This window comes from Podarcis liolepis (genome assembly GCF_965112155.1).
Source record: "Podarcis liolepis genome assembly, chromosome: 17".
In the NCBI taxonomy this organism is placed as follows: Eukaryota; Metazoa; Chordata; class Lepidosauria; order Squamata; family Lacertidae; genus Podarcis; species Podarcis liolepis.
Window position 1 is genome coordinate 9,137,559 of NC_139571.1, and position 27,676 is coordinate 9,165,234.

The 27,676-nt window shown below is 47.9% G+C and overlaps 1 protein-coding gene across 4 annotated transcripts; it reads left to right on the top strand.

The window, feature by feature from the left end:
* Positions 1 to 592: 592 nt before the first annotated feature.
* LOC310696887 (tetratricopeptide repeat protein 39A-like) lies at positions 593 to 27,583 on the top strand. 4 transcript variants are annotated; one of them, XM_083483023.1, is made up of 19 exons: positions 597 to 917; positions 5,327 to 5,422; positions 7,573 to 7,704; positions 9,038 to 9,105; positions 9,818 to 9,885; positions 10,658 to 10,722; positions 11,636 to 11,738; positions 12,118 to 12,183; positions 14,655 to 14,763; positions 15,366 to 15,433; positions 17,734 to 17,793; positions 17,992 to 18,153; positions 19,120 to 19,211; positions 19,603 to 19,723; positions 20,507 to 20,618; positions 21,654 to 21,768; positions 22,504 to 22,620; positions 24,021 to 26,486; positions 26,826 to 27,583. In XM_083483023.1, the coding sequence occupies exons 1-18, from the start codon at positions 745 to 747 to the stop codon at positions 24,136 to 24,138; spliced, it is 1,845 nt and encodes a 614-aa protein (XP_083339149.1). In that variant the 5' UTR covers positions 597 to 744; the 3' UTR covers positions 24,139 to 26,486; positions 26,826 to 27,583. The 4 variants fall into 4 exon arrangements, with proteins under 4 accessions (XP_083339152.1, XP_083339149.1, XP_083339151.1 ...); XM_083483024.1 differs by having other exon boundaries at positions 794 to 909; XM_083483025.1 differs by lacking the exons at positions 24,021 to 26,486; positions 26,826 to 27,583 and having other exon boundaries at positions 730 to 917; positions 21,658 to 21,768; positions 22,504 to 22,528.
* The last annotated feature ends 93 nt before the right edge of the window (positions 27,584 to 27,676 follow it).

Below are 27,676 nucleotides of genomic sequence, written 5' to 3' on the forward strand. Positions count from 1 at the left end.
GAAGGAAATCAGCCCTGAGTGCTCACTGGAAGGACAGATCCTGAAGCTGAGGCTCCAGTACTTTGGCCACCTCATGAGAAGAGAAGACTCCCTGGAAAAGACCCTGATGTTGGGAAAAATGGAGGGCACAAGGAGAAGGGGACGACAGAGGACGAGATGGTTGGACAGTGTTCTCAAAGCTACTAACATGAGTTTGACCAAACTGTGGGAGGCAGTGGAAGACAGGAGTGCCTGGCATGCTCTGGTCCATGGGGTCACGAAGAGTCGGACACGACTAAACGACTAAAGAACAACAAGCAACAGTCTGGCAAGGGGTGCTTGTTATTTTCCATAACAAAAGTTGGTGAGTTGTTTCGTAAGTTTTGCACATGGATCCCAACCCTGAGCACCTTTCAGTAAACCCTTCTTCCCTTCCCCTCTCTCCACCTGTGTCTTAAAACAATGGGAAGGAACAGCTGGCACAGGCGCACCTGTCGAATATCCGCAGGAGCCCTTCCAGGGAAAACGAGAAAAGAGACACGAAAAGCTGTCTGGTTTGGGGGAGGTGTGTGTATACATACATACATACATACATACATACATACATACATTATATGCATGGCTGTGACTTTTGCCTGCCTGCTTTTGGACCCGACCTCTTGGACGAGGCGATGCCGGGCTGGGGGAGGCGAGAATCCGGCACGGTCCGGGTGGCAGGAGGGGGAGGGCGTAGTTGTCACCTGTGCTCCGCAGCCCAGGTAGGGGATGGGAGGGATCCACCTGCAGGGCGGAGCCCGGCCGAGCCCGGCCGCTTCGCCTGCGTGTCGCCTGGCATTCCTGAAGGGGCTGCGAGTGCGACTCCTGCTCCCGGCCTGGCACCTCTCCCGGCATGGCTCTGGAAGGCGGCGGCGGCGGAGGCAGCAGCAGCAGGTAAGGAGGTGAGCGAGGCAGGGAAACCGGCAGCCCTCCTCGCTGCCGGACGGAAAGCGGCTCCATCTCTCCTCCTTCCCTTCCTTCCCGCCCCCCCCCCAAAAACCCCCTGCTTCCTAGGCGGAGGAGACTTTTAGGGCTCTGACTCGGGGGCACTGCAATGCAGAGTCTCTCCAAGGGGGGGGGAGTGATCCTGCGAAGAAAGGTCCCCGCCCCCGCTTTGGGCTAAAGAAGGGAGGGGGGATGTGCTTTCAACAAGGAGTGGAAAAGGGAGACCAAGCCCGGGTCCCTGGGTTTCAGCGGGGGTGGGGGTGGGCATAAGACAGCGCTTAACAAATGGAAGGGTTTTTTGCTGGGGGGAGCGAGGGAAGAGATGGGAGGTGCAGGATGTCCCTGGAGTCCCGATGCTCCGGGAGGAGGGTCTCCCCAAGGCCTCCTGAAAAAGGCCCGTCTGGTCCAGCCCCCTGCTGGGGGCTTCTCAGTTATCTCCTCTTCTATGCCACCAGTTATTTTGCCCTCAACCCCCCCCCGCCCCCCGCCCTTTGTCTCCCTTATGTTTCCCAGGGGGGCAAGTGCAGGGTTAGGGGGGAGGCGAGTCCTTGTGAGTGACCCTAACTGAGCAGAAAGGCTACGCACATTGACCCAGGACAAAGCACACCTCTGAACGCGTGGAGCATAAAGCAGGATTTTGTGGCGTGGGTTTTGAATCGGGAAGTTCTCAAATTGGAGTGTGGGCAGCATCTTGAACTCTCATGTTGGCCGCAGCCAGTGGAGCCCAGTGGTCAGGGATGATGGGTCTGATATGTCGAGAGGGCTGACCACCTCTGCAACTGGGACCTGATTTAGTTGTGGATGATCTTGCATGCGGTTTCGTTTCTTAGGAAGAAAGAGCCTCCAGCTGCCTGCAGTGTTTCCTGGGAATACTGAGGGTCGAAACTCAGAGCGGTGGGATGTTTGACTTTTCAAAAACCTCTCTGCGGTGTTCCCTCCCATCTGCATCTAGAGTAGAACTTCATATCTATCTGTCTGTCTATCTATCTATCAATCTATCTATCTATGAACTTAAAATGAAGGTGTCCAAGTCTGGAATCTGAACTTTGCATTTTATAATTCAGAATTTGGTTTCTGAGGTGTAAATTTCCACCTGCAGGTTCATAAGTAAACAGCAGATGCTCAGGACAGGAGCAGCCCAGGGGATATAGGCCTTTGTGCCTTGCTTGCTTGAGGGCACACAAACATCTGGAGCCCAAATGCAGGACCAAATGGTGTGATCCAGGAAGCCAGTTATTATATATAACTGGCTTTTATAGCCATAGCTGTAACGTTTCCCTTTTTAAAAGGGAAATTCCCTTATTCCGAATAGGATTCCTTGCAAGAAAAGGGAAAAGTTGACTGCTATGTTTATAGCCCCTCTTATTTCAGTGGGGTTTGTGGGGTAATCTTGTGCAAACTAGATTGACATGAAAGGTAAGCTGTGCTGTGACATCCACACTGCAGAGTTAGTGCCTGGGCTTCAGGTTAAGCATGTGAGGTGGCCATTAATGGTTACAGGCCACTGTGACAACTATACTTCAGCCAGGATCTTCCTGAATTGCTATCAGTGTTAGAAACTCAGTTATATAAGCTAGGGGTCCAGCGGCTCCTTAAACCCACAGTTGCAGTCGCCAAATGGAATGCCCAGTTGCCAGGGGGCTCCAAAGCTGTATTTTTCAATATGATGTTTTGGTTCCTGAAATTCATTCTGACTGTGCAGATAAAATATAACGGAGATTCCCAGGCATGTATCTCAAGATGGCGGAGACATCAGGCACCATCCTGGAGCCTGAGCATCTTCACTTGGTCGCAAATGGCCGATAGCCAGGTGCAAAATGCGCCTGACGAATTCCGAATGCTGCTTGCTATATATTAGCTGTAACTTTGCAATTCAGAGCAATGGCTCCTCATGAATGGCTTTGTGATGGACAGAAGTTCTCTGAGATCTCAGGCAAATCTCTCTCTCTCAGATCCTGTTATTTACGATCAGGATTCCTTGGAGTTGCCGCAGGCGGTGCAGCTGTCAGGTTGTGTATCTGGTAGGATAGCACCAAGCACCCTCTGCCTGAGAGACCCTTTAAGGGTGAGGAACTTGTGACCCTCCAGATCTTATTAGACTCCAGCTCCCAGCAGCTCCAGCCAGTGTGGCCAATAGTCAAGCATGATGGGAGTTGTAGTCCAGCAATATTTGGTGGGCCACTGGTTCCCCAGTCCTGCTTTAATTGGACGTCTCTAACTTGAAGATGAAAGGCTCAGCGGTGAAAGCAAAGCATCCTACATTTAATCCTTCTAGGAAAAGACTCCTGCTTTAAATACTAGAGAGCTGCTATCAGCTCATGTAGATAAATCTGGGTTCGATGGCCCAGTGCAGCTTGCTATGATAAGCCAGGGATTGAAGCAGGGACCACCAGGGACATAGTCCTGTGGCCAACCCAGTATTTCTGGGACTTGCCCCATCTCCCTCAGAAGACCATCTGGAGCGTCAGCAGGGCATGTCTGGCCTCTGAGGACCCAGGTCCTCGGCCCTGTTTGAACAAGGTGGGGTGGATGTGCTGGCAAAGGCCTTGCCAAGCCCGTGTTTGCTTAGCGTTCAAACTTGGTAACTCTGTGCTTGCTGGAAGGGCTGAGTAAAGTGCGTCAGCTGGGTGGGAGGTTGTTGCTTTCACAAACAGAAACACCAGGCCCTTCCCTTCTAGCCTCAACGGGAGGGAAGGAAGCAGGAAGCCTTCCCCTGATAGCACGAGACAAATTCTGACTTTCTTAGGCCATCACTGTTTTCCCTCTCAGTTCAATGAACCCTGTCCTAATACCTCACAGGGTTAATCTGAGGATTAGTCAGATGAGGAAATGGTATTTACGTCTCTCTTTAAAAACATTTTTTAAAAAACCCTCATCTATGGCTCTATACTGTACACTGAAAAATAGTCACTATGGTAATGCTCTCCTAGGCAGGTCTTGTCAGAAGTAAAACCCATTTAGTGGAAACCCCACCGTCAGGAGCAGTCTACCTGCTGCTCTCCTCCACCATCATCACCAGGCACTAAGCACAAAGAAAAGGGCCAGTTGCCCACCCGCCTCATTCCCAATGCGCCTGATCGGGGGCTGCGTTCTGGACCTCCCCATCCAACCCCCCCATACCTGGTACTTGAGCTCCATGGAGCTGTGGCCTGGTAGAAGCACTCCCTCCACCCAGCCAGCAGCAAGAGGGTGAAGGCAGCATCATGCAGGGTGGGCAGCAGCAGGTGGGCCTTGCCAAGGACCCTGGGAGGGCTACCAAGAGCAGCAGTGGCAGCTGGAGTGCAGAGGCTGCAGCTGGCACTATCATTGGGGTCCTTCCTGTGGCCAGAAGGAGAGAGAAGCTGGACTGCTTCCTTGGAGAGGAAGAGGTGACTGTGCTCAGGAGGGATGCTGTGCACAGAGGGCACACAGAGCACAGCTCCAGCCTCCCACTAAGAGGGGGTGCTACACATTTTTCTCTCATTTTCAAAATGAGCCGGCTGACTTGTGTGGAACCCAAAAACGAGTGTTTTTGAGTTTTGTACTCTTGTGCAAGACTAAAAGATGGGACATTTCGGAATCCGATCAAACACTAGGATGGCTTCTGTCATTCTGGGATGTCCCAGTTAAAACGGGATGGCTGATGGGTTTGTATGACATACTGTTATGCCTGTCTGAAGCTGCTGGTGTGAAGTGTGGTTTTGAACTGTGGACCTCTTGGGCATACATTGTGGCTGGGACGACCCAGTCAGATGAGCAGCATATAATAATAATAATAATAATAATAATAATAATAATAATAATAATAATAATAATTAATTGTCTCCTTTTAGGGCTGCCCACTTAAACTATGTTTCTCTGTACAGTGGTACCTCAGGTTACAGACGCTTCAGGTTACAGACGCTTCAGGTTACAGACGCTTCAGGTTACAGACTCCGCTAACCCAGAAATAGTACCTCAGATTAAGAACTTTGCTTCAGGATGAGAACAGAAATTGCGTGGTGGCAGCGCGGCAGCAGTGGGAGGCCCCATTAGCTAAAGTGGTACCTCAGGTTAAGAACAGTTTCAGGTTAAGAACGGACCTCCAGAACGAATTAAGTTCTTAACCTGAGGTACCAGTGTAGTAGTATGTCGTGCCAACACTTAAATCACACGGCTTCCCCCTAAGAATTCTAGGAACTGTAGTTCACCCTTCACAGGACTGCAATTCCTGGCCTGCTTTCCAAACTAGAGTTCCCAGGCTTCCGGCAAGGGGTGGGGGTGGGGAAGCCATGTGATTCAAATGTGTTCTGAATGTGTGGATTGTGACTATCTTACCAAAGGTCTCATGGGCCATTTCGGGGGAGGCTAACTGAGCTCTTTCTTTCTGCGCCCTCCTTCTCCGCAGCAGCTCCCTGGAGGCTGCCCTGGCCGAGTGCACAGAAGCGCTGAACTGCTTCCTGAAAAACCAGTTCAGTGAGAGCTTGGAGATGCTGCAACCCAGGTGAGTGGGGAAAGGGCCTGATCCAGTCACCTTTGCGGAAAGTGGGGGACAGGAGGGGGGACACATCAGACCCAGGGCTTCCCTCTCCTCCCCAATAAACAGTTGAACCTTCCTCCAGCACTCCTTACCTGGTGCATCTGACTGCCACTTGGTGTGCAACTGAAACAAATTGGTAGGGTGGAAGGAAGGAAGGGAGTCTATGGGTAGTGAGACCAAGTGGCCTTGGAGGAGAATTTGATTTGTGCACTTTGTCATTGTTTCAGACTTTGTAGTCACTTCTGGCTGGAACGGGGTGTGTGGTTATGCTAAGAAGGATGTGAACTAATCCATAATAGTAGCGATAGTGTTGTTGTTGTTTAGTCATTTGGTTGTGTCCGACTCTTCGTGGCCCCATGGACCAGAGCACGCCAGGCCCTCCTGTCTTCCACTGCCTCCCGCAGCTTGGTCAAACTCATGCTGGTAGCTTCGAGAACACTGTCCAACCATCTCATCCTCTGTCGTCCCCTTCTGCTTGTGCCCTCCATCTTTCCCAACATCAGGGTCTTTTCCAGGGAGTCCTCACTTCTCATGAGGTGGTCAAAGGACTGGAGCCTCAGCTTCAGGATCTGTCCTTCCAGTGAGCACTCAGGGCTGATTTCCTTCAGAATGGAGAGGTTTGATCTTCTTGCAGTCCATGGGACTCTCAAGAGTCTCCTCCAGTAGCGATAGTAGCAATATTTTAAAACAACAACACAGTGGAACAACAACTATTGGAGGGAGGGGGATTAGAAGCCGCCCTGAGACTCCCTTCCCCCGGTATAGGGCGGTATATAAATTTAATAAACAACAACAACAGAAGTAGCTCTGCACTACCTCATGCAGGGAGCAGCGAATCGTAAGAGCAGGCATCAGCAAAAACCACGATGCAGGAAAAACTGTGAAGCCAGCCAATGCCTCCATGTACTGTAGCTCCATCTTTATTTCAGACACTGTGATATATCGGTATATTGCGATGCTTAGCCGGTGATATATCACACGATGCTGAAAACCAGATATCGCCCAGCCCTAGTCTAGTTCTAGTTTAGTGATGTGGTACAGAAGAGGAGAGTGACCAGAAAATTACCTGTCAATGTAAAACAAAAAATTACAATCCCAAATGGGAGAAACCGCTTACTCCAACTTTTGTGGTGGTGCTTGGAGTACCAGAGCGCAGTCCACCATTTAGCATTCTGGAGGGGTTACAAAACCCATATATTAATTTCACATGACATTTGGAAATTGAGACAAACGCCTCAGCCATGGCATGTGACTTTTATTGGTTGGCTACAGAAATATGTATTTAATGAGGTCCGCTGAATCTGTGGAGTTCATTGCTGTGCTTTAAATGTTTTGTGTGTGCATGTGCAATCTGCTTTTTGTTTAAGGAAAGCAGTATGCAAATACCTTTAATGGTAAGCACCCTGTGCAAGTTAGAAGGTGGAGTTTTCACCTTTTGTGCACGCTGGAAAAGAAATGCGAACAAAACCCAAAGCCCTCCATGTGTGGGGGAGGTTGCTCCTGTCTTTGCCAGCAAAAGCAGAGGAAGAAAAATAGATGAAAAGGAGAGCTCTGCTTTTCCTAAAAGCAGAAGAATGCCATTGAATATTGTTGTTCAAGCCTCTCCCTGTCTTAGAAGGGCCTCCTGCCTGCTCTGTGCATGCTATTATTCTCACAAAGCTTGATTTGTAACCTCGTTAAGTATGTGAATTTCTGGCAGTGGCTTCAAAGAAATTAGACTGGTTTGAATCCTTGTTCATGGGTTCAACTCAGCAGGTAGCTGGGCTATGTGGATTCAACCCCAGCAGAGTCTAAGTTGGGCCGAGGACATTCCAAAATCTTCAAGTGTTGACTCTTCTCCTTTTTATAACTTAATGAATTGTGATCAGGAATGTGGCCATCTCTTTCTTTGTTTGTTGTAGTGCTGGGCATTGATTTTCAGGTGCATAAGGGTGAAATTCAAATGTCTCTCCCTCCGTCCCACATCCTTTTGTGGACAAATATGAGAAACATGGAGGAAACAATACAACCCTCCCTAGCTGTTGCCATCACAAATTAAAAAAAACCAAACTATATTGCCTGCAACTACACCTGTTTCCTCTTCTTTTAATCCTTTTTTTGATCCCTTTCGACAGGGCCAAAGAGAGCATGTATCACGCCTTAATCTATGCCATCATTCTGGAAATGCAAGCCATGATGACCTTTGAGCACGACGACATTGTTCATGCTGGACACACTATGAAAGAGGCACAAGAAATCTGCCAGAGGTGGGGACAGCCTGGGGGGTGGCTCTTGGGGTGGGGAATAAGGCCTGTTTCTGTAGATTTCGCATGGGGCCCCTCTGAAGGGGTGTCTGGTCATGTTAGGGCAATGGAAGTAGCTTCTAAATGGGGGGTGCTCTCGCCCAAAACCTCACCTGGCTGCATCACTTGTGAGTGGGTACAGTGGTGCCTTGGTTCTTGAACTTAATCCATTCTGGGAGTCCGTTTGACTCCCGAAACTGTTTGAAAACCAAGGTGCGGCTTCTGATTGGCTGCAGGAGTTTCCTGCACTCATTGCTGTAGCTAGGTGATCTTGCACCCCTGGCAGAACCGTCCAGATTGTGCCCCCTAGCCACAGACAAATTAGCTCTTCTTTCTGCCTCTCTTCTAACCCCTCCCCCCCATTCAATTTACCCTCTATTTAAAACCATTTCTTATGAGGCAATAATCAATATTTATATTTATGGACTGGACGCGGGTGGCGCTGTGGGCTAAACCACAGAGCCTAGGACTTGCCGATCAGAAGGTCGGCGGTTCGAATCCCCGCAACGGGGTGAGCTCCCGTTGCTCGGTCCCTGCTCCTGCCAACCTAGCAGTTCGAAAGCACGTCAAAGTGCAAGTAGATAAATAGGTACCGCTCCGACGGGAAGGTAAACAGCGTTTCCGTGTGCTGCTCTGGTTCGCCAGAAGCGGCTTAATCATGCTGGCCACATGACCCGGAAGCTGTACGCCGGCTCCCTCGGCCAATAAAGTGAGATGAGCGCCGCAACCCCAGAGTCGTCCGCGACTAGACCTAATGGTCAGGGGTCCCATTACCTTTACCTATACTTATGGACATATTTTTAAGCCGGTTTTGTGCCCCCACATTTCCTGTGCCCCTGGCGGGGGCCCACCTCACCACCCTCTAGCTACAGCCCTGCCTGCACTCAAGCAGAAGCTGCGTCGGACATTTGGCTTCTGAAAAACGCCACAAACCGGAGCACTTACTTCTGGGTTTGCGGCGTTCGGGAACCGATTTGTTTGACAACTAAGCCATTCAGGAACCAAGGTACCACTGTATTTCGTTTTCTCCTCCTGACCCAAGTCAGGATTCAGCTGCTCACAGGGGAGAAGGAAGTCTTATACCCTTCTGAGTTGTTTCTTTAAGCAACATTCTCTTCCTCAATTTGAAAATGGGCCTTAAGGGGTAGGTGGGAGTCGTTGGGTGGGCATAGGCTCTGGGGAGGGAAGAAGTGTTGGTGGTGACAGCCCAAAGAGGATGCCCAGCTTGCATTCTCTGGGGGTTGGGATGGAGGAAGTGGAACCTAACTATGCATCCCTTTTGGGGTTCCTCTGGTAGGTTTCGGAGGAAAAGCACGGTGACCGGATCCTTCTCCAGTCGGCTAGGCGGAGATTCCTGTACTGAAGGTGAGAAGAGTTCGTGGCCCGGTTGTGGGGCTTTTTTCTTCGGTCTATGAGGGTGGGGAAAGCTAATGTTTGTGCACTTGCCAGAGACATCTGGAGGCAGGTCGGACTACAGTCATACCTCATGTTATGTCCGCTTCATGTTACGTTCTTTCAGGTTACGCCCCGCGGCGACCCGGAAATACCGGAAAGGGTTACTTCCGGGTTTCGCTGTTCGCGCATGCGCAAAATGTTGTCACGTGCATGCGCAGAAGTGGCGAATCGCAACCCATGTGTGCGCAGATGCGCCACTGCGGGTTGCATTCTTTTCATGTTGTGAATGGGCCTCTGGAATGGATTCCGTTCGCAACCAGAGGTACCACTGTATATGGATCTTGGATCCAGTACAGAAATCCTTACAGTACCTACTCTGGCTCGTCTTGATGTAGGCACAGAGTAGCTTGTGGAAAGGAATACATATAAGATGTGCAATGTCTGGAGGTTCCCCCTGACTTTGGGAGCAGGGAATCTTCATTATTGGCTGATATGTTGCAAATAAGTAAATAGTCCAGGCTTCCAGACGTGCGCAAGACAGAGATCCAAGGTATTTTTTCTTTGGCGCTGCTGTTTCCAGTGGGTGGATGTGAATGTTTAAGGGATGAACAGAGGAGGGCATGGTAAGCCTGCTTAGGAATGACACATGTCTTCCCTGAACCTGTTCCTTTCCCCATTGCAGAGGAGCTGCATGCAGAAGTGTGCTACGCAGAATGCTTGCTGCACCGGGCTGCCCTCACCTTCCTGCAGGTAAGGGGAGCTTCTCTCCATTGCAGGGCGCAGGCCATCAGGGCAGCAGTTTTCAAGTGGTGGGGCAGGACCCCTTGGCAGGAGGTGTCCCAGTGAGAGAGGTCTTGCAGCAGGTGGAGTCAGAGGCATTTTCCTTCCTGCAGCAGAGATTTAGCATTGCAGCCACTCACACTTCTATGTTAACTTTGTTGTTCAGGTAAGCAGAAACTTTTCTTCCTCCTTTCTCTGGTGGGTTGGATTTCAGGAGGTAAATGTCTCTGGTCCACCTTCTAGTTCTCTTGTAATGGCAATATATAATTAGTGCCCCAGTCCACAGATTCATGTGTAACACAAGCCACAGACTGCATGCAAGGATTCTATATGCTGCCTTATGGGGAAGCCAGGCAAAAGCCAGCCAATATAGAGCAATTCCCCTTCCCGTTCTGCGATTGGCTTCCACTATCCATGCCTGGGATGGGGATCCTGCAGCCTTCCTGATTCTGTTGGACTCCCAGCATCCCCAGTCAGCCTGCCTGGCCCAATGGTCAGGGATGATCAGAGCGGTCTTCCAACAACATCCAGAGGACCACAGGTTCTCCATTCCCAATCCATGCCAGGCTTGGGACCAATATGCCCAGGCACCCACTGCTTGTGCCTTCCCTTTACAGCGGCGACCTGCAATGGATGCTTGCATTCAACTGTCCCAGTGGCATCACACAGACACATCAGACTTAAGGAGCTGAGTTATCTTCCTTAAGCTGAGGACTTTTCAAAATTCCTTCTCTTCTTTCAGGATGAAAATATGGTGAATTTCATAAAAGGAGGAATCAAGGTGCGTAGCAGCTACCTCATCTACAGGTGAGTTGTGGTGACAGCTGGCAGGGCTGGAACAGCAGAGCAGTACTGAATCGCAGGTAGCACAAAGTTGGGAATGAGAAGCAGCACCAGTGAAGGGTGTGAGATGAAGAAGAGGGGGCAGGACAATTGGATTCCATGCCAGCTTCAGGAAGGGAGAAGTTTTTGGGACAATCTGCGCATGCAGAGAAATTCAGCTGATACAGAATCCCTGCACCATAATCTTTCCGCTGGTTTGCCAGGGGTGGATGTGTGTAAGAAATATTCACTCCCCCCCTCTATTCCCCCTCCATTTGAGCCTGGAATGGTACAGTCCCAAGAACATGTGATTTATCTTTGTGTTGTACATCAGCAGAGGAACGTGTGTGAGAAAAGTCTGAGATGTAGCTACTGCTCCAGCATGCATCCCACATAGTGTCAGGAAACCACTCCCAGTTTTGGGATGCTTACACATGAGAAACTGTCTGTACCTGAGAGGAGAGGAAAGAAATGTTCACTTGCCCACTTACTTGCCAGATTAGCAATGCATGGAAATGGCCACAAGTGTCATGGACATCTCTGGAAAACTGGGACAGCAATATTGGTGGCCATCCAGGACATGACTGCCCTGCTCGACAAACATTTTCTAGACTGACCGTTCCTGAAATGTGTGTTGGATGTTTGAATCGGGAACATAGTCCTTCTTTGCCTTAAAGCAATTTTGTGGGGAAGGGGGGCGGGCAGGAAGGAATTGCATTTCCTATTCACTCGTATCCCCTGTCACAACAATGAAGTCTCTTCAAACTCTGCGACTCAAGGTCAGGGTGGGAGTGGCCTAGTGGTTAGGAAAAGTGTGAGCTTGGATGCCTGGGTTCCATGCTTCACTCCTGGTAGGTGAAGGTGCAGTGGGGTTTTCTAAACCTTCTTACATTTGCAGGGAGCTCAACGGCTTCATCCAGCCCAATCAGCTGCCATCAAGTTCTCCTTCTCGCGCCCATCTGGAGGGAGGAGTTGCGCTGGGCATTGGTGCTTTCAACTTGGTGAGTCTGCATGCGCTTCACCAGCGGTTATAAGGACAGAAACTGAGTTACAAGCAGCAGCCCGTTGGAGTTAGTCATTTTTGTCTCTCTCCTCTGCCCCTCCGAAGGGAGCAGCCAACATGGTGCCCTCTCTAGTTGTTGCTGGGCTACAGCTCCCAACATTCCTGGTCACTGGTCAAGCTGGCATGGGCTGGTGTAAGTTGGAGTCCTAACAACATCAGGAAGGGACCACGCTGTCTGCTTCTGATGTGTCCATTTGCAAGTGGATCACACTCAAAAAGTGGAGCTTTCCACTGCTGAAGAAGTGCAAAGTCTAAGAGGAGGATTTCTCCCCACAAATGTGTCCGTTACCATTCATGTCGATGTCTTCCTTTCACAGACGCTCTCCCTTTTCCCACCCCGGATCCTGAGACTTCTGGAATTTGCAGGGTTTTCAGGGGACAAGGTACGACTGCCTGCCTGTGTGTGTGTGTTTGAAGAGGCAGAATGTGGTCTGCTAATGGACACGGTTATTTCTAGATATAAATGCTGTCATTTACCTATCTAGCTCTGTATATCTACTTTGATGGGTAGCATCTGTCTGCGACCTGGGGCAGACAAAACTCTTTCCTAGCCCTGCTTTCTGAACTCCGTTTGCCTGGAGATGCTGTCGGCGGGACCTTCTGCATGCTATAGCCACCCATCTGGCAGTTCCCTCCAACCACGAATATATATGCACACTTAAGATGTGCAGAGGCTTTTCTAGGGATCAAGGCAATGATTTCTTCCTTCCTCTAATGTAAGTGTAGACCAGGGGTCAGCAAACCTTTTCAGCAAGGGGCCAGTCCACTGTCCCTCAGACCTTGTGGTGAGCTAGACTATATTTTGAAAAAAATAATAATGAACAATTCCTATGCCCCACAAATAACCCAGAGATGCATTTTAAATAAAAGGACACATTCTACTCATTTAAAAACACGTTGATCCCCAGACTGTCCGCGGGCCAGATTTAGAAGGCGATTGGGCCGGATCCGGCCCCCGGGCCTTAGTTTGCCTACCCATGGTGTAGACAAGGCATGTCCAACAGGTAGATTGTGATCTACTGGTAGATCACTGGACGTCTGTGGTAGATCACTGGCTCCCCCCAAAGAAGCCCAAGGAATTTGGCTCCCCTAGACATTTTAGCCCTGCAGCCTATAAAAAGAAGCTCCACAACAACTTTGACCTGAACCCCTAAAAAACAGGGCTTTCCTTCCTAAAAATGCTCAACAACTTTGACCTGAACCCCCCAAAAGGGGATAGATCACTGCCAGTTTTTAACTCTGTGAGTAGATAGCAGTCTCTTGGGTGTTGGCCACCCCTGGTGTAGACAACACCATCCAGATATTGTTGGACTAAAAGTCCCACCATCCCTGGCCATTAGCTGGCTGGGATTGACAGGAGCTGGTGTCTGACATCTGGAGGCTACCTCACCTGCCTAATCCAAGCCTACAAAATGGGTGGGCTTGACCTGCACCTTTCCATGTTTTCAGAGGTGTCACTGAAGTGTGTGCATCTAAGGTGCATCTAAGGACTTGGATCTAGAATGCTTTCTATTCATAGTTCTTGTACACACTCAAGACTTGCAAGACCTGGATCAGGTGGACTGGCGAATAACACCCAAATCCTGCAGCTGCAGACCCTCCCAAGTGTCCCTGTTTTCCGGGGACAGTTCCAGATTTACAGAAGCCGCCCCAGTTTCTGATCTCCCTATTTTCATCAGAGAAATGTTGGAGAATATGGAGTTATCTGACCCCTGAGCCATCTGAAGATTTTAAAAAATGTTTAATGTTTTATTATGTTTTTATATTATGTTGGATGCTGCTCAGAGTGGCTGAAGCAACCCAGTAAGATGGGTGGGGTATAAATAGTAAAACACCACCACCACAATTATTATTATTATTATTATTATTATTATTATTATTATTATTATTATTATTATTATTATCATCATCATTATCATTATCATTATCATTATCATTAATTATCATCATCATCATTTTAAAAAGTTTGTTTATTTATTTATACTTTTCAAGTTTATACATGTCACTAATTTTATACATTTCACTAATTTTACAATCATATTTACATTTCAAAACTTGACTTCCTTCCCCCTCTTTCTGAGGTTCCTTAAATTTATTTTTTATATCTTCTGCATATCCAAAGTAACTTAATTTGCTCATTTAATAATCTTCTTTAAATATACACTCTTGTAAAACTTCAGGTTATTACAATAACCCTGCCAATGTTTTTATCTGTTTATAATTTATCTGTAAATATTCAATAGACCATTTCCATTCTTTTATAATAAAAAATTGTTATCTTGATTTAATATTATTCTGGTAAGTTTTGCCATTTCTGCGTATTCCATAAGTTTTTGTATCCATTCTTCCTTTGCTGGGACTTCTGCTTTTTTCCATTTGGGGGCAAGTAACATTCTTGCCGCTGTAGTCACATACGTGAATAAGTTCCTATACATTTTAGGTACCCAGAACTACCTATTATTGTTATCATCACTGAATAGGACATCCCTATTTTCATCGGAGAAATGTTGGAGGCTATGTAGCTGATATTACTTGCCGCCTCAAGCCATTACTTCCAGTTCAGAGACACGGACAATGCCCTGATGGTCTTTAAGGCTATCTATTTTGTTCCTCATGCTGGGATGGGTGTTGATGTGTTTGTATTAGGCCTCTGCACCAGCTTGTTCTTTGGTTAGCTGAGTATTTCCTGGGGAATTATTCTGGTGAAGCCGGGGTCTGCTCATCCCGAGACCTGTGCTGAATGGAAATCTCACATGGCTGATCTTTGTTGCGTTTACCTACAAAGAGCTGTTCCCTCCAACTCTCTCTCTCTCTCTCAAACCCCACCTTACTTTAATTTCTTCTTCCCCACCAGGATTACGGCCTGCAGCAGCTGCATCAGGGGGCCACCACAGCCAACCTGCGGGCTTTGCTTTGTACAATGTTGCTCCTCTGCTACTACACCTTCCTTACCTTCGTCTTAGGTAAAGTCTTCTCTCCACCTTTGGGAAGCAGAATAGAAAATGGTGGCCTATAATTGGCAACAGTAAGGCAGGGAAACTGGGGCCCCTTTTCCCCATTTGGGGGCTTTTATTCCATGACCTGCTTAGGGTCAGTCCTTCGGCTCAGTCTCTGCTCAGATGCAAGGTCTCTTGCCACGACTGGCTTATGCCACTTCATTGGGGTCTCTGTGAATTCTTCTGATTACAGAAGTTGGTTTGTGGGGGGAACTGAAGGAGGGCCCTGAGGCGGGTGAGAGGAGGGAGGGTGCAGAATTCAAATCCTTCTGATATTGACTGAACTGGGCTGGAGATGTGTTGTGGTTAAGTATGAGCTGCGAGGTCCTCCGCTCAAGTTTCCTTTCAGCCATGAGCTTGTTAGAGTTGGCCTAACAGCTTGAAATTACCAAATGGGAGAGAGGTGTCTCCCCTGGGACACTGCAAGAGAAGCTGGAGCAGATCTTTTGGTGGTGCAAAATATTGTGGTGGTGCAAAATACTGTGAGCTTGCTCTGCTTAGGGACATCAGGGGAGAGGGTGCCCTTTGGGAAGATGCTTAACGCCACCCCCTTTCTGTGCTCCCACCAGGGATTGGTGAAGACAATTTTACAGAGGCTGAGGCCCTCCTGAGTCCGTACCTCGCCCGCTACCCTAAGGTAAGGCACTGTTTGGATGATTTGCAAAGTGATGCAGGCTTTACAGGCACTCACCTGATACCTGTGCAGTCACCTGTGCTCCTCACTGGAGATCTATAAAGAAGCACCCCTTGCCTAAAGTTCCTAAGAGGGACCAGTTAGGCTTTACCTGCCCCACTTTGAGGCAGTGGTGTGGTGCTCAAATTACAGTGGGGCTGGGGCACAATTCCCTTTTGCGTCAGCCCCCTTAGCTACTATTTCCAGAAGGCTAGAAGGCGACCTGTGCATTGAAGTTGAGTGCGGTGGTGGAGCTGGTGGCTTTTATTAACTACTCCCCTCCTTCTTCCTGCCCCCCCCCAATTGGAGCACTTCTGCAGCAGACAGCATGCCTTCTGGTTCAGGGTTTTTGCCATATTAAGATTGCGCTCTTTTTCTCTCTTCCCATCCCTGTCTCTGTGCCCCGTGTCTTTTTCAAGACTCAGGCTGACTCTGCATAAGCAGCGGAATGGATTGGTAGAATGGACTGTGCCATTTCGGACCGCAGGTGGGGGATCTTTTTTGTTTTTTGTTTCCCTCCCCTAAATTCTCCCTTGAATATACGTCTCCTTGTAGCCAGAAACCTAGCACACCAGGGAGGGAAATGGGATTAGAGCATTTGCCCGCAATGGGCTGGCTTTCTTCTTGAAATGCATTCAGACAAATGGGATGCATTCTAAAATGGCCCCCGCAGTCTTAAGCGACTGCTTCCCATCTCTGAGACTCTACCACATCATTCTGCTGCATGTGCAGACCAGGCCGGCACCCTCTGTTGTGACTGGGGTGGGGTGGGGGTTTCAATCTCTTGGATTTCTGCTACTAGGCTTTGCAGGAGCCCCTGTGCCTGGGGCAGCATTTGTGCCCTACTCTGGTGTTGCGCGAGGCAGATCCAAAGCACCAGGCATGGTGTGCTTAGAGTTGGGTGGCGGTCTCTCAAAACTCTCCCGCCTTTTGACTGCTGCCTTGCGGGAGAAACCTAACCTTCTCAGCCCCAGAAGGCCTCAGGTTCTTAAGACCATGGTCCTAGGCCCTCAGAGATGCTGTAGGAAACACCTGGCGGGTTCTTCTCTGCCCTTATAAGTGGGTTGACCAATGGGGGCTCTGGAGTCTTAGGCCACGTTCTCCTGCTGCCGCGACCTCTGAACAGGTTGCAGGTGCCCTCAGAGGCTGGGTCCATGCTTTTCATGCAACTTCAGATGTCGTGTGCTGGTCCCGTGGGTTACCCGAGAGGTGAGGTCCAAGTCCGGTCCGTGGTCAAAGGTGCATCATGGAGGCAGTCTGTAGTAGCTGAAGCTGGCTGCAGGGCAGGGAGTCATGTGAAGACAGGAACAGGCTTGCAAGCAGGGAGCCAGGGCAGGTCAGGAGCTCAGGCAGGAACTAGCAACCAACAACGTTGCTCCTGCAACTTGGGACTGGGGCTGGCTGGCTTTTATCTGTCCTGAGGCATAGGGCGGCCCCAATCCTCTGGTGACTCACCTCTCCTGGCCTGGAGGCGAGCACTTCTCCTGCGGGAACTTACAGTGGTGCCTCGCAAGACGAAAATAATCCGTTCTGTGATTCTCTTCGTCTAGTGGTTTTTTTCGTCTTGCGAAGCAAGCCCATTGAAGGATTAGCGCTATTAGCGGCTTTTAGAGGCTTTTAGCGGCTTATCTGCTGATTGGATCAGCTGATAAGCAGCTTAGCGCTATTAGCTGCTTAGAAGGGGGGGGGGGAGGAAAAAAAACCAGCAGGAACTCGCAAGACATTGTCGTCTTGCGAAGCAAGCCCATAGGAGATTCGTTTTGCGAAGCACCTCCAAAACGGAAAACTCTTTCGTCTAGCGAGTTTTCCGTCTTGCGAGGCATTCGTCTTGTGGGGCACCACTGTAGTTCCCTCCGCCTCTCTGCCCTGAGCCTCTGCAGCTCAGGAGAGGCTGGAGGGTTACCAGACCCAGAGGCAACCTCAGCTTCCTCTGACGGGGTTGAGAGTGGAGCACCTGCAGGCAATGGGTCCTCCATCACCTCAGGAGCCAGAGCAGACTCAGCTGACGCCTGCACCTGAGGATCCAGCACAGGTGAGGACCCTTCAGGCTCAGGCCCCAGCCCCGGCTCAGCTGGTTCTGGAGGAAGGGAATCCTGTGCAGGCTGGGATCCCTCAGGTTCAGCATCCGAGTCCGAATCCCAGGCCATCACATAGTGTGTGTGTGTGTGTGTGTGTGTGTATGAATTAATTGAGGAGTCTGAGCTTCACATGCCTTGTGGCTCCCTGTCTTTCATGTCTGAGTCCTCTTTCTCTCACCCTTGCAGAGTGCCATTTTCTTATTCTTCGCCGGGAGGATAGAGGAGATCAAAGGGAACATCAGTGAGGTGAGAGGCGGCCGCACACATTCTTACACCACCACATCACAGTTCCCCCATGGCGAAAGGCTGGGAGTTTTGCTTCCAGTATAAAGCCCTTCCCACCGTGCTTGCTAGTGAAAGGTACTGAGCTGCTGGCTGCTGCTGCTGCTACCCTTCACCTCCTTTCTGGACTAACTTGGGCTTGGCCTCTCTATCTCTGCCCAGGCCATCAAGAAGTTTGAAGAAGGCTGCTCAGCCCAGCAGGCCTGGAAGCAGTTTCACCATATGTGCTACTGGGAGCTGATGTGGTGCTTTGCCTACAAAGGAATGTGGAAGATGGCCTACTTCTATGCGGACCTGCTGAGCAAGGAGAATCGCTGGTCCAAGGTGCGAAATGCGACAGGAGGCTAATGAGCAGCGGGACAGAGGAGTTATTGTTCCCTGCAGGATTTCCTTTGAGATAGACCTCAGTTCTGGAAAGTGGGAGACTTCTCTCTGCTTCAGATAAGAAGAGAGCACTGAGGCTAGGTGCTTTCGTCTGATACTAGCTGATCCACAGGGTTCTGGGCACCTTTACAGCCAAAATAGCAGAACCTCCAGTAACTTCAGGAGGCAGACCCTGGAACTACAATGCCTGTGTGAAGTGTTGCCTGGGAATACTCCTTCTTACCCTTTTAGTATACAATTAGCCCAGCTCAGAATATTTTGCAGCTGTGCTATGGGACTGAAGTTGCACCCTGTTCAATGCGGCAAGGGACCCTGTAGGCCTCACTTTGTTAGAACTATCACTAGCATGAGTGGCTGATAGGAGACCTTATGCCGCCAGGCTGGCTTTGCCTTTTATATCAAGCTCTGAGTGTGTGTTCTGCTTCACAGTTTTTCTCCCTCTCTTCCCTCATGCATTGCAAGGCCCACTCAGATTCAGCCTCTGGTGACTAAAGCCGATATTCTGCCTGCCAGGCTCTCAACCCTGTCCCTTACTTTCTGAATGAGGTCAGAGTCCATCATCATTAGTCTCTATGGCCAGATGACATGCATCTGGGGTTAGGTGTTTTCCAGGCACCCTTGAACAATGGAATCTATTTTGTGTTGCTCTTGTTACATGTCCCCCCAAGCTCTTGAAACTTCCCAAATGCCTAGTTTGTGAATGGCCAATGCTGGGTTATGTCTGCAGCTGAAGGGACTTCCCTATGTGCTTTCCTTTCCCTTTTCCAGCTCAGTCAGAAGAGTCTCACTCACTATGACTCCCCAAAGCAAACCTGCTGCTGCTGCTGTCCTCCCTCCCTCTCACCACCTTGCCCTGTTCCTGGTTGGACTTCTTCCCTTCTTTATACCCTCCTTGTCTCCCTACAGGCAATGTATGTGTACATGAAAGCTGCCTTCCTTAGCATGCTGCCTCCAGAGGAACCGCGGCCTTTTGGTGAGGATGAGGTTGAGCTCTTCAGGTAAAAGCCCCCCTTTGTGTCACACACTAGCACTTATTGAGGGAGGGACAATGCGGGCTGAGTTCTGTTCTCTTGTTGCAACTGTAAGGTGTTAGCAACTAGAGTACCCCTGGTCTAGGAGCCCCAGTTCTGCAAGTGTTTTGCCGGAATATTTGCTGTGCAGAAATAACAGCACTGTTACTGGAGGACTGTTGTGTGATTGGCGCCTATCTGAATGGCTGCAAGCTGTGGATGAGGTTTGCTGCCTGCCAGCAAGCAGGCTCCTTGAGCGAGTGTAGCCAGAGTCCCTGAAAGTTGGATGAAGCACTTCTGGGAGCACAGAGTCTCTCTCTTTAGCTTCCCTGTTGGAACGAAGCTGCAGTGAGGCTCTCCACCTGTCTTTCCCTTGCAGGCAAGTTTCCTCCTTCAAGCAGAAGATTGCAGGGAAGTCTCCACCCACAGAGAAGTTCGCCATCCGCAAAGCGAGGCGCTACAAAGCGAGCGAACATGTTCCTCTGCCTGTGCCAGCCCTGGTAAGGGTGGAGATACATGACCTCTCTACGCTTGTGGGCACGGGTGGCAGAGATGTCATGGTTTCAAGCGAATGGAAAACCTTTTCATGACCATGCTCTCATTGCCAGTTTTATTTTTTAATATATATATTTTTATTAAATTTTCTAAATTACATTTCAAAATATCCATTTAAACAACCTTAAATCAATGACTTCCTTTCTACTCTTTCCATTGTTTAATTTGCATACCATACATCCCTGCATATTTTACATGAACTAAGCCATTCAGTAATCCAATGTTACATCTGTCAAATCTTATTTACACTGTTGAGTTTATCTTAATGCTACCAGCATTTTAAATGAACACAATTTTCACCCATGTACTCAGTAAACATTTTTCAGTCTTCTTTAAACGTGCATTCTTCTTTTTCTGTATGCTAAATCTGCAAGCTGTGCATCTCATTGTTAGTTTTAAATTGGTCCAGGGGCCGCACGTAGAAATGAAAAGAAAGAGGTGTGCATTTTCCTCTCATAAATTCTGATGCAGAAAACATATTTGCTACGCTCTCACATCCGAGGAACATTGTGTCCTCCCACACCCGTCCATTTGTGTGCATCTAGTTGCACACAAGAGGTGCATGTACGAGTCTCAAGAGGCAGGAAGCTTCTGGCTGCTTCTCCTGGGCTGGCAAAAATAGTTTGATGAGAAAGGAGATGCTGCGGCCTCTGTCTCCCCCCTCTCCTCGCCTCCGTCCCAAATTCCTGCTATCATCACCATGCCCTCCCTGTGCTTTTCCCTCCCAGGAGATGATGTATATGTGGAATGGATTCACCGTCCTGGGCAAGCGCCAGGAACTGCTCAAGGGGACTCTAGAGACTCTGACACAGGCTGAGAAGCTGCTACAGAAAGCACCAGGTAACACACTGGTTTCACGAAAGTGGCAAAGGGTGGGTGGGCATGCAGAGCTGCTAGAATAGCAAATTATGTTCTGGAATACATGCAAAAAATAGAAGTTGCATATCCTAATATCTATGCACACTATTTAGAGGAGTAAATAATATAAGTAGTAATAGGATTTTGGGGCAACGTAGACAGGGACTGGATCTAGACACATATCAGAGAGGGTTTCAGTTTAAAGCGTAAATTTAAAAGAGGGAAAACAGGCATAGAAAAACAGGACTCCGCATTGCCATCTTGTGAAACAATAAAAAAATTCCTTCCAGTAGCACCTTAAAGACCAACTAAGTTAGTTCTTGGTATGAGCTTTCGTGTGCATGCACACTTCTTCAAATACACTGAAACAGAAGTTGCCAGGTGGGGCAGAAGGTGGGGAGGGGTATTACTCAGAAGGGTGGTGGGAATGGGAGATAGGCAGATAGCTGAGATGAGCCTGTTGACGACTCTTAACGACTGCAATAGGTCTTACAGGAAAAGGCAAGGGGTGAGAAGGTGAAACAATGTTATATATCACACATACAACATATATAAATCGCTTTTTCTTTACTGTACCAGTGCAGGGACGAAATGACATGCTAAAAGTTTGGAAATATTGATAACCTCTTTTAGTTTTAAATCCTTGTCAGAAACTTGGCAGAGTTTCTTTGAAACCATGAGATGGCAAGGTCACAATATTTTGTACTGGACTTCAAAGTTACAATTCCTTGATCCTGGGAAATAATATTTGGAGCCTTCCTTTTTTGGCCTGTTTTTTTACAAAGTGTCTGTTCCGGCTCACAAGTAATCTGGGCAGGGATATTCATGTAAGCGGGGAAACACTGAGTTTTCCTTCCTAGTTGTAGGATTGGGAACAAAAGAAGTGTCTGCTGACCAATAATCTGAATGCATACGAACTGCCAACTGCTCAAGTGTGGAGTTGCAGGCAGCAGCTGCTTAGCCTGGTTCACCTCTCTTTTTGCCGTTTTTCTTCCTATTCTTCCCCATTACCTTCAGCCAGTGAGTACCAGGTGGACGACCGGTGTCTGGTACTACTTCTCAAAGGCCTGGTCCTGAAGCACTTGCACAGTTCGGCTGAAGCAGAGGCTTGCTTCAGTGCTGTCCATGGCAGGTGAGATTCCCAAGAGTTTCCAGTCTATTTGGAGAATATGTTGGTGTGTTTTTTTAATGAGTTGGGCTTCCCCCAAGGTAAGGGTCATTCTGCCTGGCACAGAAAAAGGGCTTCATCCATCCTCTTCTCAGGCCTCACTCTTTAGATGGCTGAAAGTAATTAGATGCTCCTCAAGGAGTAAGTTGCTTCCCATTCTACCTACAATCCTCTGCAAACACAACAATCTGGTTCCCATTTGTGTTCCACCTCTTATTAGTTCATATATGTTCATTCCATTCCAATACCTCTTTCCATATCAACCTACCCAGATCATCTTATGAGGCCTTCCTTCGTGTGCCTCCTCCTCAAGAGGTCCAGACGGTGGCAACACGAGAACAGGGCCTTCTCTGCAGTGGCTCCCCATCTGTGGAATGCGCTCCCCAGGGAAGTTCGCCTGGTGCCTTCATTATACACCTTTAGGTGCCAGGCAAAAACGTTCCTTTTTAACCAGGCTTTTGGCTGGACTGATTTACATCCCATGCCCTTTTAAAATTGTCTTTTTTGGGGGGGGCTATTGTTTTTATTTTTATTATGTATTTTGTGGTTTTATATCTTGATTTTATTCTGTGAACTGCTCTGAGACCTCCAGGTGTAGGGCAGTATATAAATTCAATACATAAAATGAATCAAGGCCAAGTAGACCTTCGCCCTAAACCCAGCCGCTTCCCAAGCCCATGTTTGCCTCCCTGTCTGCAGTGAGAAGAGGATCCGGTATGATCACTACTTGGTACCCAATGCACTGCTGGAGTTGAGTCTCCTCTATGTGGCACAAGGCCGTAATGAAGAGGCTGTGCAGCTACTTCGTCGGGCAAAGTAAGTGAGCCCCCGGTTTATTCCACAATCCTTGGCTTTAAGGAAGAGAGCAAAAGCTTCCTCGGAAGCTCTTGCTACCTTGTAATGTACAGGTGAAACTCGAAAAATTAGAATATCGTGGATTGAATAGCTACTGCACCTTTTCCCAATATTCTAATTTTCTGAGATTGTTAATTTGGGGTTTTCATCAGCTGTATGCCATAATCATCACAATTACAGTGGTACCTCGGGTTACATACGCTTCAGGTTACAGACACTTCAGATTACAGACTCTGTTAACCCAGAAATAGTGCTTCAGGTTAAGAACTTTGCTTCAGGATGAGAACAGAAATTGTGCTCCGGTGGTGCAGCAGCAGCGGGAGGCCCCATTAGCTAAAGTGGTGCCTCAAGTTAAGAACCAGTTTCGGGTTAAGAGCGGACCTCCAGAACGAATTAAGTTCTTAACCTGAGGTATCACTGTATAACAAATAAAGGCTTGACATATCTCACTTTGCATGTCATGAATCTATCTCATATATTAGTTTCACCTTTTAAGTTGAATTACTGAAATAAATGAACTTTTCCACGATATTCTAATTTTTTGAGTTTCACCTGTATATGGAATCCCGTAAGATTTATTAACCCCATGGAGGTTAAGGAATAAAGGTTGCCAGTTCAGTCACTGATCCTTTCCTCCAATCCAACCATTGAAACTGCATTCTGGGCAATAAGATCTTAGAACCAGTAACATGAAGCTGCTTTGTACTGAGCCAGATCTTTGATCCCATAGGATCCCTAATCCAAATTACCGTCATTTCATTGGTTGGCTACTGAGATGCACATACCTTAAAAAGGTAAAGGGACCCCTGACCATTAGGTCCAGTCGTGACCGACTCTGGGGTTGTGGCGCTCATCTTGCTTTATTGGCCGAGTGAGCCGGCGTACAGCTTCCGGGTCATGTGGCCAGCATGACTAAGCCACTTCTGGCAAACCAGAGCAGCACACGGAAACGCCGTTTGCCTTCCCACCAGAGCGGTACCTACATCAAGCGGTAAAACATCAAGTCAAAGACAAATAGACTGAAAAACAGTTTCTATCCAAGAGCTGTGGCCTTTTTGAATGCTGTAACTCGATAGTGTGACCTGGGAGTTTGATGGGTGTGGTGTGGGTGTGGCTGGAATGTGGTTTGTTTGGTTGTTGTTGTTGTTTCGCTTTTGTTGTTTTAAGGGATGGCATCCAATTTCGTTGCACTTGTGTAATGACAATAAAGAATCTATTCTATTCTATTCTATTTATCTACTTGCACTTTGACGTGCTTTCGAATTGCTAGGTTGGCAGGATACCTTAGGATGCTGTTAAATACAATGAGTAGAATAGACACATTCCAGGATATAACACCTACTGATTTCCTCTCCCTACAGGAACAACTACAAGAATTATTCAATGGAATCCCGCACTCTCTTCCGGATACATGCTGTCTTGTCCAAACTCAAGGCCTGCCAGGAAGAAAATGGTGCAGTTGGAGACAGCCCTTCCTAGGGAATGGTGTGTTTCCTGCCTTCTTTCTCGAAAGGGGAGGTGAACTGTTGCTCTCAGGAGCACCTAGACCAAAGAGGGAACCTGCCAAAGTACAAGGTCTTGGGATGATCCCTCCTTCCTCGGGTGGGTATGTTTGGAAGGAATGTGTTGTCGTCACCTGTTGTGCTGCTTGGCTACCAATCTAGTGCTTGATACTTGGTGTGTGGGAATGGACAAGGCTTTACCCATCAGAATTTTGACTTCCAAGACCAGGGAGTAGCTGGGGAAATAATTGCTTGCTAATCAATGAAGCTGAAAGGAGGACCTCATCTTCGTTAATCAGCCTCCTCTCTCAAGGTCCTACAAATGAAGGTTAATATTTCCCCCCTCCTCCAACAATCAAATCAAGACTTGGAAATAACCTGAAGGTGTAGTAACTCTCCACCTTCCTTTTTTTGGTTTACTATCTCCTGTTTCGTTGGCAAATTCTAATCCCCTTTCCTTCTTGGTCCCTGATCTTTAACTCAGCAAGCCGCAGCACCCTGGAGCCTGCATCCGGTGGCCTTTCATTTCACATTGGTGTTGAACCTGAAAGTTTCAGTCGCCTAGCAAAGACTTCCAGCTTTGGCTAGAAACTGGGTTTATCTCAATATTCTGCTGTGGCTTTCTCGTTTTCAAAAGTGCAAACAACTTTTTGGTACTGATTTGATCGTTCTCCATTTAAGGACAAAGTTTTCAAATGTTGGAAAGGAATAAGGAGGTGATTTTTAGCAGTTTTTTGAAGCAGGGTAGCAGCCAGTCCTTCATGTCCTACACGAAGGTGGGTAAAAAGTGAAACCACCTCTGAGTAATAACTGGACCGTGATACTTTGGAAACAGCTGCGGGGCAATGCGATCTCTTCTATCATTTAAGTTTCACTGCTGCCCATGTGTTTATGTTCATTGCTGATCATCCTGGTTAAAAGCAGCTGATGGGCCTACCATCTGAAATTGTCTTCCTTTCAATATGGTTATTGAATTGGCCTCTAGTAACGAGTGCTACGGATTCACCGAGATGGGGAATAAGAACGCAACCACTTTGCATTCTTATTTTTTCTATGGTAGGTAGCACTTATTGGTTCTGTAGAAGGGGGCAGATCACATCTGCATTGGTAACCCTGTCTACCCAGAACTCTTCTGCCATACTTTTTACTCAGGGTTGCTTATTAGAGATGTGTGTTAAACCCATGTGAGAGGATCAGTATTAGATCCACATGATTTAGTGTTGCTCATATCACGAGCACACGTGGTAAAATATTTTTTAAAAAACAAATTTGCAGGCGTGGAGGCAGAGCATAAAAGTGGCAACAGCTTCATGTACCCCCTTTGCGTGGTCACCATTCATCTACAGACTGATCTTGTGGAAAATTCTTTGCTGTGGAGGGAAGCAGTGGCATGCTAACTTACTCTCTTGCCACTCTCATTGGCTCCACTCCTACCTTCATGGAGAGAATGCATTAAATCAAACGTAGCAACACATCACTAACAGGAGGGGAGAGTGTTTTTGTACTTGAATTCTGCTTGCGGGTTTCCTACAGGCATCCGATTGGCCACTGTGGGAACAGGATCCTGGCTCACTGGCCTGATCCTGCAGGTTGCTTTTATGTACTTATAAAAGATTGGGCACCTGCACACCCCAATTTATGAGCCCGGTTAAGGAAGATTGAGGCTCAATACAGCAAGCTCCTTTTCTCCTGCTCTGGAGGGATGGGACTTGAACTAATGGATTCAAGTTACAAAAAGGAGATTCTGATTAAATATCAGGAAGAACTTTCTGACAGTAAGAGCTGTTTGACAGTGGAACAGACGCCCACAAGAGGTGGTGGACTCACCTTCCTTGAGGGCTTTTAAGCAGAGGTTGGGTGGCCATCTGTCATGGATGCTTTAGCTGAGATTTCTGCCTTGCAGGGGGTTGGATGAGATGAGCTTCGGCGGTCCCTTTCAACTCAACGATTAAATGGTTCTAAAATGCTACTAACTGGATAAAGAAGAGTCCTGTGCTTTGCGGTAGGGAGCCTTGTTCTAACTTGGAACAGCACAGGCCCACCCCTGAGATAGAATGTGAATGTATTGAAGCTTATGCTATAGCAGCAGCTAAACTATTTCACCATACCCTAATCGCATGGAAAATGCAGGGGTGCTGCTAAGAACGAAAGGAGGGTCGCAAACAGTGTCGTCCTTGTGAGACTTTTAGGACAGATGTTAAGAGGACTGGCATGAAATTACGGTAACTCTACCTCATCTGTGTTGCAGAGTAAATGTCTAGAACAACAGGCCTTGCCTTAGCTGTTCTCTGCCTTGTGTGCTGTGCTCCATAGAAACAGGATACAGTGGTGCCCCGCAAGACAAATGCCTCGCAAGACGGAAAACTCACTAGATGAAAGAGTTTTCAGTTTTGGAGGTGCTTCGCAAAACGAATTTCCTATGGGCTTGCTTCGCAAGACGACAATGCCTTGCGAGTTCCTGCTAGTTTTTTTTCCTTTCCCCCCCTTTTTCTAAGCCACTAAGCCGCTTATCAGCTGATCCGATCAGCAGATAAGCCGATAAAAGCCGCTAATAGTGCTAATCCGCTAATCCTTCAATGGGCTTGCTTCGCAAGACTAAAAAACCACTAGACGAAGAGAATCACAGAACGGATTCTTTTCGTCTTGCGAGGCACCACTGTATAGTGTTCCTTTTAAAAAAAACATGCACACACGTGTCTCTGTCCCTTCTCTTTGGGCAGGCTTGCGATCTGTACCTTAGTCCAAAACGTGGCACTTCCCGCAAATTCCCCATGTGATCCGTGACCAACTCTGTCCCATACTCACAGGAGCATAGGTCCGACATGTGCTTGAGAGACCCCTGCAAGGTCTGCAACTGAACACGTAACTCAACTTTTAATCTGCAAGAGTGGGTCAAATGTTTCATCTCTTGCCATCCCTATCCTTACAAGAGTTTTTGCATCGCTCTCCTGCTTTTCATTAATTACATACACATTGCAGTTAAGATGCTTCCCACATCTTGCATGATCGTGTGTAGATAAGTTAACACTGGTGGGCCTATGACTTGGGCCTTTCACTATGGGCACTCAGTTGAGGGGGGGTGTTGTTTTGAGAGCTGACGTTAAAAAAATGAAAATATGCTAAAAGGAGAGACACCGTACGGGAGTCAACCGAAGCAAAATGCTAACCCAAAAAAGAATCGCTAGCAAGAGAAGCTCGCCACTGCTTCTTAAGCTCTTGTGCACCTCAAGTAAGGAAAAAAAGACACATACAAAATCCTGTCGCTACTACTAACTGGATGGGGAAGGGTGGGAGATTTTTTTAAAAAAAATTAATTATTAACATAGTTTGGTCTTAAAAACTTTATGTAGAAATTTTGGTGCCAGCACTGGGTGATTAATTAATTCTGACAAATGTATGTAAAATAAAAATAATTTATATAAGGTGTTTTGCTTTAATTTAACAAAAGTCCAGGGTTAAAGAGTAAGGCATTTGTTTTATCAGCCCCAAAAAAGGAGGAGCAGCTTAACTGGTCG